This window comes from Lissotriton vulgaris, chromosome 8, assembly GCF_964263255.1.
Source record: "Lissotriton vulgaris chromosome 8, aLisVul1.2, whole genome shotgun sequence".
Lineage (NCBI taxonomy): Eukaryota > Metazoa > Chordata > Amphibia > Caudata > Salamandridae > Lissotriton > Lissotriton vulgaris.
Genome location: NC_141696.1, coordinates 217,036,420 through 217,048,821, shown reverse-complemented (window position 1 = coordinate 217,048,821; position 12,402 = coordinate 217,036,420). Strand labels below are relative to the sequence as shown.

Below are 12,402 nucleotides of genomic sequence, written 5' to 3'. Positions count from 1 at the left end.
GTTACAGTAGTGATGTTTCAGATATATACAGCTGTTTTAAAAGTTCACACAGAAAATTTTCAATGAAAATCTGGCAATGTTACCCAATGGGAGAAAATTCAGGTTGCAGGTAAAGTATGATCTTGTTACTTTTGTAATCCAGTACTAGGCTCCTAGGTCTAGTACTGGGGTCTCAACTTAAAACAGGTAAGTAATTGCGTTTCAGTATTTCGTATGATTTTTAAAGAATATTTCAAGTTTTCAAAAGTAGACACAAGAAATTTGATAGAAAAGCAGACAATGGATTCCTATGGAAAAAATACAGATTACTAGTAAACCCGGTAAGGATTACTTTTGCAGTTCAGTACTGGGCTACAAGGTACAGTACTGGCTTCTCTTCTGATCACAGGTGAGTACTTCGGAATTCGGTATTCTACTGATTTTATAGGAATATTTTAAAGTTTCAAAACTTCAAATTTAGAAGAAATTTCACAGAAAAACAGTCAATGGTTTCCTATGGAAAAAGTTTAGGTTGCTAGTAAACACGGTTATGATTACTTTTGCTGTTTAGTACTGGGCTAGAAGGTACAGCACTGGCTTCTCGCCTGATCACAGGTGAGTACTTCGGAATTTGTTATTCGGCTGATTTTAGATGAATATTTTAAAGTTTCAAAACTTCGAGTCAAACCAGTCAATGTTATCCTATGGCAGGAAAGTGAGTCATCGGTTTTCAGGTGAGTACTCGACTGGTGAAGTTAAGGTTCTGGGCATAGACTCAGGGGTTCCCCAGGGTCCGGTAGGTACAGTTGGTACACCCTCAGAGGCACAGGGGCAGCCAGGTGCAGAGGTAGTTAGGCCCAATGTTATTCAATGAGAGGCAGGGGGCCTTCGGGTTGGTGGCTGCTGGCTAGCAGGCCACGTGGCTGTGGGAGCTGGGCTCCTGGTCACTTGCTCAGGGCAAATGGGTAAGTAGGATAAGACAAAGGTTGCACTACCAGGGGCACTCGGACGGCTGGGTGCAGAGTGCTTTTGAGTCGTCAGGCACTCAATGTTATTCAATAAGGATCTTGAAAAGGGAACAAAGGCTGCAGGCTCGGGGACGGTGGATCTTCTGGAGCGACCAACACTTCGAGGGGTAAGTTGGGAACTTGGAGGATAGGTAGACACCCAGGGGTTGAACACAGGGGGCCGTGGGGCGCCGGGTGTAGGGTTGTCTTTTGAGGTCGTGAAATCTTGCCCCCTGCTGGTCGCGGTCGGAGGGGTCCTTTGACCTGAGGCTGCAGGCGTCATCGGAGTCGTTGAGGAAGGTCCTTGGGCACTGGATTCCAGGTCAGAATCGCTGGATGGACGGCCTCAGGGTTTTGATTCACTCCGGCACAGGCCAGGCTTGGCGGGTGCAGAGTGTGCAGGGTTCGCGGTCCCGGGCTGATGCCAGGGCTTGTTACTTGCTTTGAGAAGTAACACTGCTCGTGGGAGACCCATGTAGTCAGAGTCACAAGGCAGTCAGGTCCTCCGGGGTTTTTGAGGTTGCTGACCACTGGAGATGCCGGGGTTTAGCAGGAGCAGGTTCGAGGGTTGACAGGCCGGTAGGGCTGGGGGCCAAATCAGTTGGTGTCTTCCTCTTCTTAGCAGCTGCACAGCAGGTCTTCTTGTTTCTTGTTCTTCTTTCTTGTTTCGGTATCTTTGCCCTGGGTACTATAGGGGCACAGGGCTCATGCACTTGTGCCCACACCACTGGCATAAGGCACCCAGCTAGAGGGGTGGCTGATGTATGCCAGGGCAGTGGGTTTGTGGGCATGGCACACAGGGATGTGTGCCATGTCGACTCTTTGTTTAATTCTGCACCAGGACACTCAGCCTGCAAAGGCAGTGTGTGTGTGTCAGGGTACAGGGCCCCTAAGGGTGGCACAATAAGTGCTGCAGCCCTTAGGGGTCTTCTCTGGTCACAATGCCCTGGGTACCTAGGGTACCATTTACTAGGGGCTGACATGTGGCCAGAGATGCCAATTGGGTTTAGGGTTTGGTACAGATTTTAGGGAAGGAACACAGGCCCTGGGTACCTGATTGGCAGGGACACAGGGCACACCAAGGAAAAGTGCATCAGGTATCAGGCAAAAAGAGGAGGGGCACTGCAACAGAAACTCACTTTCTCACAGCTGGGTTCTGGGAGCAGAGGTAGATTGTTATTGCATCATGATGCGTTTATTTAAATAAGTGCGTCTTCAGTTCTTTCCAAAACTGGGTCAGGGTTGTGATGGTCCTGATGGATAATGGGATGTTTGTTCAAGATCCAGGATGCATGGATGGAGAAGGCCTGTCGGCTTCATTTTCAGATTGGGTTGCCCTTCTTTGCCTCCATCCTGGAAACGTGAAATGGAGAAAGAATTCACTGTGTTCTGGCTCATACGATCTCAGTTCCATCAGCCTGTCACACGTTGGGTCCTAAGATTTGGTTAAAACCTAGTATCCAAACCAGCATTACTGTTCTCCTTACAGCAGCTCTTTTTGTTTTGCTTTTACTGCAATAAACTACTCTCTATAAAGCACTCACCTCAGTCACGGCTGGTGCAGGTAAGAGCGGCAGGGCAGGGCGGGTGGGTGAAGTCGGCAGACGACGAGAGAAAATAAAATTTAAAAGAAATAAAACCACTTACCTTGGGTCGCTGCATCGCCGAATTTGGCGATGCGGCGAACGCAAGGTAAGTGTGTTTCTTTTATTTTCCCTCTTCGTTGTCTTTTGACTCCAACCCAGTCCCCGCCCCACAACCCCACTACTTTTCCCAGCAACGGCTGCAACGAACTCAACGGCTCCATGGAGCTGGATCATGTTAAACCAGTACCTCGGTTAATTAAGATTGACCTTCGAGCATAGAGCTCGAGTATTTCACCTTAAACCTCTTTCCTAACCAGGTGCGAGGAACCAGTTGAATGCATATTGGGTGAATATTTTAGCACCACTGATGCCTGCTTGAGATCAAGTTTTCCCTTTTGAGAGTAGGCTAGCGATACCCGCTTCTTAAAATATTTTAAATTCTGTTCTGCTATCTTTAGAGACATTTGACGGTTATGTAATCTCTCAGAACACGATTTGGACTGTTCCCAATAAAGCATCAAGTTGTAAACTTAACCAACAAACTTTTTCCACTGACAAAATTAAAAGACTCAAATGAGGCCTTTTCTTAAAGCTTTCTTTAGTTGTTACAATAGCTAGCACCTAGTTGATGGTCCAATGGCACAGTAAGAATTTGATATGTGAAATATTTCATAAGTTATGTAAGGCAGAATTTGTTAGAAAGTCGAAACGGTCGTTTCCTTTTTTTGTGGGCTCCAACTTGCCCTTTCAGTATCTTAAATCATTTTCCCTTTGATCGCTTTTTTTTGGTTTTATATTGTTTGCATTTTTCAACTAATATTATTCGTGAGAGGGTCAAGACTGAGAAAATGAGGGCTTTGGGAACCAAAGAGACATTCTTAAAGCAAGTAAACTCTACACAAGGCAAGTAATCTGTGAAAGGACAAAAAAAACAAGTGGAGCAAATACAACCCATAGGTACCCTGGCTTTTAAATACAGAACCAACATGGATATAAATAAACCTAAAAGGTCCCTTTCACCCAGATATTCAAGTCATGTCCTTTTCATGTCATTTACTCTGCCTAATTCCAGCTCCAGAATATGCGTACGACATATGCATCAAATCCTCTTTTTTAGGGCTGCCTTGATTTACGTATGCATGGCTTGGCTGAATTTGTTCATCCACCGCTGAAAGGATCCCTGCTTCTCAATTTGTTTCTATAAGTAGAGATGTTTTTTCCCAGAATTCTATAGTTTACTCAAATTCGGCCTCATTCAAAAAGTAATTTCCTTGTACCACATTACAATATATCTACCACAAACAAATCATACTTTTCCCAATGTTCACTTTTTATCTGTTCTGCTAGACAAACTGATGCTCATCACATTTTCATGAAGACAACAAAAATAAACCAACAAACATTTTATACGCCTTGTTAAAGCGCACTGTAGCTTCACAGTTAAATGTTGAAACATAAAGTTTGCAAGATGTCTCGGTACATTGATTGTGAGCAACACCACAGCGTAAAGTCACAAAATTTAAATTGTCATTGACTTTCATAGACAAGATGACATAATCTTGATGTATGGGGTGATTGCTGTAAACTGGGGGGCTGCTGGCTGCATATTTGGGGATTCTGTTTTTTGATGCTTTGTGTGATCGTGTCGTTTGTATTACATGCCAACGAGGGGAATCTGTGGCAAGCGAACAAGCAGCGCGAACCTGCTCGCAGGCAGCTGTGCCAGCAGGAATGTCCGTCGCACAGATAAAGCGCAGAGCGCGGCCGGTTTACAAGCCAGGCACTGACTGCAGGGGCAGTAAAGACACAGCTGTCAGGCTTCGAGTAACTCAATCTGTGGCTGCTTCTGCAGCTCCCCGCACCCAGGGAGGGGCCATTAATCATGCACCGGTGTGGGCTGCAGCTAGCCCTGCAGCACTCACCCAGCTGGCTCACTGTCAGCTCCTGCAGTAACTTTAATAGGCCAGACTCCAGTTAAACTCTAAGGAGTGAACATGCTGGTTAGTTTAGTAGTGCGGCAGATTTGTCCCTAAAACTACCGCAATGGCGGGACACGACGTGTTCTCTAATTAATTAACTCAGTGTGAATCTCCCTTGCTCGCCCATGTTCCCCAGTTTCTTTAGAGCACTGGCCTATTTTCCCGTGATCTGGGGGGTGGATGTTTTCAGCCCCCACAAGCAAATACAAGAACAAAAGAGTCAACGATTGAATGAATGCAAAGGACTGTGGAACTTCTTAGACATTAAAAACATAGCAGATTGTAAAAGGCTTAACCCCTTCTATGCTCATGACGGAGCTGCTCCATCATGAGCCTCGGTTGAGCTGTGCTCATGACAGAGCGGTTCCGTCATGGCCCGCTCGGCGCGCTTGCGCGGTGCGAATTTCACGCCTGCGCTGGACGTTCCATTGAGCGGGCGGGGCCATGACAGAACCGCTCCGTCACGAGCATGCAAGCGCCGCTCGGCCCCCCCGCCCCCTAAGCGCTGCGGCAAAATTCCCGCCGCAGCGAAGGGGTTAAATATCTCTCAGTGACAACCTGTCCACACATGCCTCTGCAATACCGCATGGAACAATACTCAGTAGCGGCTCACACAGGTAAGAGCGGTGAGGCGGCGGGGTGGGGGGTGGTGGTGGAAGTCGACAGAGTTGGCGATGCGGCGAGCGCAAGGTAAGTGGTTTTATTAATTTTCTGTCAACTTCCACCACCCCTTCACGCCCGACCTACCTCTCTTACCTGTGCGAGCCACTACTGACAATACTGAGTATACCGTACCACGTTCTCTTTCGATTAAGTTCCATCTTAGTAGTATGATACTCCTTTGGTACATCAAGACATACAACATCATAGGGCTTTTCATGCATCCCCGCAACTAGACCTCATGGGGAAGGTATCACCCTCCTGAAGTCGTAGTCACTCTAAAAAACATGGAGATTTACCTCTCTTGGGGCCAGATGTACGAAAAACCGGTGCAAAAAAGTCTTTAATTTTACAATGCAACCTATGTACTAACAGGAGGTCTCACAAAATATCCAGTGGCAAAAGGTTGCATTTTATTTCCACAATCGTGGTCACAAGTCATTGGTACATGCTATTATGACTCGTAATACGGAGATGGTGCACTTTTCACTACCCCTCCTAATTGCAGTTAGGAACAGATCGCAAAACCGAATTTGTGAGTCAGACAGGCATTTCCGATTTGCAAAATGGGTTTGGTATATAGAAAAACATGCTTTTGTGGTCTCAAACCCTGTGATTGTGAGAATCACAAGTATGAAACTGCATAAGGGCTTTGAATATCTGGCCCGAAGTATATAAAGCAAACACCTTATCAAAATGTCTCTGTCATTGGCAAATCAAAAAGTTAAGAGGTATGTCTGAGCATTTATAAAGTGTTTTAGTAGTCTAATCACATACACAGTTCGAGTTCTCCCAGACACCGGTATAGAAATAATTTCCCTGTGTTTCAAGAAGGTGGTACATATTAATCCTACACAGTATCAATATTCTATATAAATTTAGCATATTTTAATTCACTGAAATTTGCATAGATATTAAATATTATAGAGATCATGAATGGACACTTACCTGTGTCTTCGTCAATGCTAAATCGTCCCAGGCCACTTCCATCCCGTATTGAGTATTGAACCTCTCCGTCTCTTCCCGTATCCTCATCTCTTGCAATGACTTGCAAAACACTTGTTCCAATACGGGAATTCTCCTTCACTGATCCAACTAAAGCAAAGTCCGAAAAATATGGGGTATGGAGATTCTCATTTACATCAATCACTTCCACCTCCACAAAAGACACAGAGGAGAGAGAAACTGGACGCCCTTTGTCTTTTGCACGCACCGTTATGTTATAGAACTGCTGTTTCTCATAATCAAGCTCTTTGTTCAAACGAACTGCACCACTAGCCTTGTCTATTTCAAACCGTCCGTTGTAGTCATTTATTAGTGAATAGCGTACCTGGCCCCCTAACCCAAGGTCAGGATCCTGCGTTTCAAGCCAAGCAATTATGGTTCCAACCGGCAGGTCTTCGAGGACCTTAGCATTGTAGCTAGGAGGTATGAAGGCTGGAGAGCAATCATTTACATCCTCCAAAAACACATTCAGAGTAACTACTGAGAAGTGCTGAAGATCAATCTCAGACCTGTCTCTGGCTTCAATTTTCAAGGTGTAATTTGCTTTTGATTCCCTATCCAGATGGTCAGCCACATACACCACCCCGCTAGTGCTGTTTATTGCAAATTTTTGTGTGTTGGTCAAAATTGAATAAGTGACTTCTCCATTTAATCCCAAATCCTTGTCCCGGGCTTCTACCTGGATTAATTCTGCACCAATGCTACTGCTTTCTAAAACACTGACTGAATAGCTGTCTTGCAGGAAATTAGGCCTGTTATCATTGGCATCGTCTACATTTACTTTCAGTACTTTCCAAGAAGATTTCTGGGGGGTTCCTAAGTCATAAACGGTGATGTTGACTAAATAAAGGTCTGTCTTCTCCCGATCAAACGGTAACAAGACTTTTAGAAGCCCAGTTTCCATGTCAATGCTAAAGCAGCTATCCATATTACCATCGGAAATTGTGTAGACAACCTTTCCATTGAAACCAAAATCTGCATCATGAGCCTTAATTCTAAGTATGGTGGAACCAACAGGAAGGTCTTCCTTCACAGATACATCCGAAGGAAATGATTTATCAAAATGTGGGGCCTGTCTGTTTACCGAATAGAAGTCAAGAAATCCATCTTCAAAATGGGTCTTGACATTTGATTTTGACTTTTTGAGTAACTTTTCCGCTAGCTTCTGGGCAACTCGGGTTTCTCGGCAGCTGAAGCTCTTGGAAGAGACTTTTGCATGTACCACTGAAATGTTAACAAACATGGGGTCAGCAAAATTCTCTCCATCGGTTGCTGTTATCCTGAGGGAAAAGGAGTTTTTGAAACCGGAATCAAGTAGAGATTTTTTCAGCTGCAGGACACCAGAATCGGGATTTAAATAAAACAACCCAAGCTCATTTCCAGATAGTATCTTGTATTTTACTAGGTCTAATTCATCTACATCTATAGCTGAAACAGCAGTGATGTGCCCACCCACAGGAAAGTCGTGTGCTATTACTCCTTGGCATGCCACTTTTTCGAACAAAGGTTTGTTATCATTCGCATTCCCTATGTGTATTGTTACATTAATCTCACTCTCATGGCGATATGGTGACCCCCAGTCTGACGCTCTTACTACGAACTTGAAACTCTCAGGGGAAGACTCGAAATCTAATTCTTCCGATGTACTCACAAGGCCAGTGAACTGGTTTATAGTAAAGGGCAAGGAGTTTAAGCTTGGAATGCTATAGGTGATGTACCCATTTTCACCTTTATCCCTGTCATAAGCAAAAATGGATAAAACGCTGGTTCCGATGGGGACACTTTCATTTACAAACGCCTCATACGACGGCTGCTTGAACTCAGGAATATGATCATTGGCGTCTTCCAACCTTACAGTGACCAGCGCTTGTAAGTCCCTTCCTTCCACTGCGACTTTTAGCTCATATTGCTCCTTCTCAATGATATTCAAATGGCGTGCTGTGGTGATGAGCCCAGTTTTGGAATTGATTTTAAAATAGTCTGCATCTTCACTGTCCATTATTTTGTATTCCACACCCTGTGCATCTGATTTTAATCTAACGACTGCCACCACAACACCGGGAGGGGCAAATTCACTGACTGTGGATTCATATGCATCTTTTTCAAACTGTGAGTGTGTTGTCTCTTTCCTAGCATTAGCAATGTGCACAATTTTCACAGCAGAAAACTTCTGCGGAGACCCTCTGTCTTTTGCTTGAAGAGTAAGATTATATCCGTAAGGAAAACTGTCCCAATCAATTGGCTTTCTCTCCTTGATCTTATAATCATTCATCCATTTGCCTTCTTTGGCCAAGAAGAATTGCTCCAGAGGATCTCCGGCTACTATTGACACAGATTCGATCTCTCCATTTGCACCCTCATCTACGTCATCGACTGTAACAATGGCATAGGTAGGATCCTTGTCCAAAGCAAAGGGAATGTGAGTGACCACATGAATAGTCGGAGCATGCTCATTTATACGTTCAATGTGAACATAAAGCTTTGCGGTACTGCTAACTCCGTTATTGCCATAAAGTTTCATTCCACGATCCACGGCCAGAACTTCCAAATCATACCTGTTCTTCTCATCATAGTTCAGGCGTCCAGTTAATGAAACAATTCCACTGGTTGGGTGAACAGAAAATAGTTCAACTTTACTCTTAAAAAAGTAATAAAATTCGCCATTGGATCCAATATCCGCATCCGTAGCTGTAACCTGAGCAATGCTAGTTCTAATGGGGGTACTTTCTGCTATTGTTACAGAGTATGTTGTTGGTGAAAACAAAGGCCTCAGGTCATTCATATCCAAAACCTGTATGTTTACTTTTGTCCAGGCTTCCAAGTCCTCCCCCCTGACAGATCCTTTTATTACTAATAAGTAGTTGTCTTGGATTTCTCTGTTTAATATAGCTGAATTTCCACCTTTAGTTCTTATTCTGAGAAAACAAAAGTCTCCAATTACAACTTCCTCCGCTTTGAAAAATCCTTCTTCGTCTCCAGACATGATCCTATATTTGATATCCCATGAAAAATCTGCTATGTTGATGCCCATTTTGCTTGGACTGTTAAGGTAGGTCCTGGCTGCAGAGTTCTCGTAGACAGTTGCATTGTACGTGGAATGTGTGAAGTGGAAACTGGGTAAAAGCACTCCTTGAACACCATGGAAAACATTGTTCGAGAGCTTGAGAATCAGGAGGACAAGGCACACGAAGGGGGGCCGTGTGCCCCCCCTGTATCCCATCTTTAAATCCATCTTGTCATTCTTCCATCCTAAAAAGAACAGATAAAAGATGCTTAGTAAGGAATACAAAGTACAAAATAAGAAGATACTGAACCACTCATATACATTCCATTGCTTTTAATATGGTAATAGGACCATCAAGCACTTGCCAGTTTCAAAGATAGACTGTCCCTCCATCTTTGGCATACATCTTCATACCCATCATGAAGCCCTCATCCTGCACCTAGACTGTACACCAAAAATCAAATTTGCAAACAGATCAGAAACCTCTTAAATCTTTGCTCCTTTTCCACCACTACCTCCAAACGTCCATGTCCTCCATAAACTCTCAACGGTGCTTGAAACATTAATTGTGGATGTTCATCCTTCACTTCAATTCGATTTATTTGTTGCTCTCTCATCACTACTCTGAACCAGTTTTTCGACCTAATCAATGCTCGCTCCAATTAGTCCTCTCTCCATTGGCCGAATTCTTAAGGTAAGCTATACATGTGCACCCGCAGGTCTACAACCTCACAAACGGGGACAGAATTACTTCTTTCAGGAATTCACAAAGAGTTTTCACACGTACAATGAGAAAACATTTGCAGACACCATCTGCTTATAGGAAAATTTGACAAGCAAGTAAAAATTAATTTAACAACTTTTCTTTTCTTCTTTATCTAGAGGGAAATTGTTGTCGCTATGGGGAAAACTCTCACCATATGCCGCCACCACCAATTTTACTGGTATTCAAATTACCTTCCCACCTTGTAAAATGACTTCCAGTTTCCCCTGTCATAGATACACAAATCTGACATTTTCCAGGACCAGAAACCGTCTGAGATGTTTATAGCTACAAATCTATAGGTTAATGGGTGCGCACCAGCCCTCCAATGACCACTCTAAAATCCTCTGCCTAGGTTTATTCACATGAATATGTTTGTGTGTGTCAATCCTTTGATGAGTGCAAAATCAACTTTTGTGAAACCAAAAAAGTGGTTTTGCAAATGCTGCAGTAAGCCAACCACATATAAACAGATATATTTGAAAATCTGGCTTCTTGTGTCTCACTCACTCTTCTGTTTTGTTTAACAGCAGATGACACCAAGGCAACTGCCTTGGTCCTTCTGCTTCAAAAATTCTCTGTATCTCCCAGTGCATTGATTTATGGAAAAATATGAGCCTTCCACTGAACATTCACCAATTTTGCATTATTCCAGTAGTCCATTACTCTTTTTTGGGGACCCACAAACTAGAAAGGTTTTCAGCATATACATAAATATTCATAAGATAGATTTATCCAAAATGCATCTTGGTGAGACGTATTTAATTTATATAAGTTTGTTTCGAATGAATTGTAATGTATCGTTTAATTTAATTAAATGTGCAATAAACATTTGAGTTGATATATTTGTTATTTACCATGAAAATGAGATTGGCACGTTGACTGGTGCACCAGTGCTGTAATTAGTTACTCATTAAACATACACCAAAAACTGAATATTCCGATATGAAACGTTTTGCTTTGTTAGACAGCAATTTAACAGTTATGCTTTGTGTCTTATCTGCTTTTCCGAAACTGAAGTGGATCTATCATGCATTTCACCTACAATCATCTTGTGTGCACTGCTGTTAATTACAATTTCTTACCGAACTTTAAAATGTCCTAGTCATGTATTATATTACTCTGCCAGGTTCTTTAATAAGTAATGATCGGTTCGCACACGCTACAAACGGGTGTGTTTCTGGGAGTTCAAACGATTAGCACCATTTCCTACAGCCGTGCTACTTATTTTACTCGACCGCTGAAAGATGAATGGTTGAGTCGGTCCTGCCAACATTTGGATAACTGTATCTGTAGTAGCTCACATTGAAATAAAACAGAAAAAATGGGATGAAAACACTGAGTGGTCTCTCCAAGGGGCGTGGCCAATGTAATTAAGGGCGTGGCTTAAAAAAGACATAAGCTAAAAATCTGTGCTTAGCATAGTGTGCCGCCCGACTTGTATTTTGCTGTTTCCGTCATAGCTTTCAGATATATGATACAACAAGTAACATCATATCTACAAGAAGTCAGGACTATTGGATTTGTCAATGGTTGTTAGTTGCAAAAGATAAATAAGCACCAACGCTTGTATATAATATTGAAAAATCTTCCACTTAAAGCTCAGGTGCCACCACGACAATGTTGCTTCTCCTGAGTTTCAAAAAGAAAAGGGAAATCCAGAGAGAAAATGACTCTCTTTAAAGGATTTCCCTTCCTCTGCAAGGCTCACCTGGCATGACGTCATGACGTAACCTCCACTAGTGAGAAGTGAGCAGTGCGAGCAGCGCACATGACGGGCTTATAGTCCGGAAAAAATGGACCACCTGTGCTAAGGCACAAAATAGAGCTTGATAGACAGTGTTTGTTCCTCGAGAAAGTGCTGCGGGGCGGGGAGGGCGGGGGGGAGGGGCAAGGTGGGGGGTAGTAAACCCCAGAATTGGGCTGAACAAAGTTGAGATGAGAAATAAATAAACAAAACAAATTCACTGCGCGTGCTGCAACACCAAATCGGCGATGCAGCAGCGCGCAATGTAATTTGTTTTATTTATTACTTTTGTACTCAACTCCGTTCGGCCAAATTCTAGAGTTTACTACCCCCCACCCTGCCCCTCCCATGCCCCGCCCACCGCCCGCAGCACTCCCTCGAGGAGCCGCCACTGCCAATAGAGACCCGTTTTGAGGCTCCCTTTAAAAAACTACTGGTACTCAGCACCAGTAAGACCCGGCCCACTTAAAGCCCTGCCTAAAATAAATTATCTTTTGTCAAAATGCAGGAATGATAAAAAATAAGAAACACAAACAGGAAAACGCTATCAAGGCCTTAATTACTATCTGATTAATTTAAATACCACAAGGGAGAAGTAAGGCGGAAGTTTCTCCACTGACAGTGATTCTATCCTCTCGCATTGCAAAGCCTCGCAGTGCCTGAAAGCAATCA

General features: G+C 43.4%; 1 protein-coding gene across 1 annotated transcript in view; it reads right to left on the bottom strand.

Annotated features, from left to right (window-relative positions):
- The window catches only part of FAT3 (FAT atypical cadherin 3), a 764,758-nt gene that overhangs the window by 702,953 nt on the left and 49,403 nt on the right, over nt 1-12,402 (bottom strand). The window contains exon 2 of the mRNA XM_086933989.1: nt 6,160-9,465. Within this exon, the coding sequence (XP_086790115.1) occupies nt 6,160-9,448 (3,289 nt within the window). The 5' untranslated portion in view covers nt 9,449-9,465. The remainder of the gene's footprint in view (nt 1-6,159; nt 9,466-12,402) is intronic.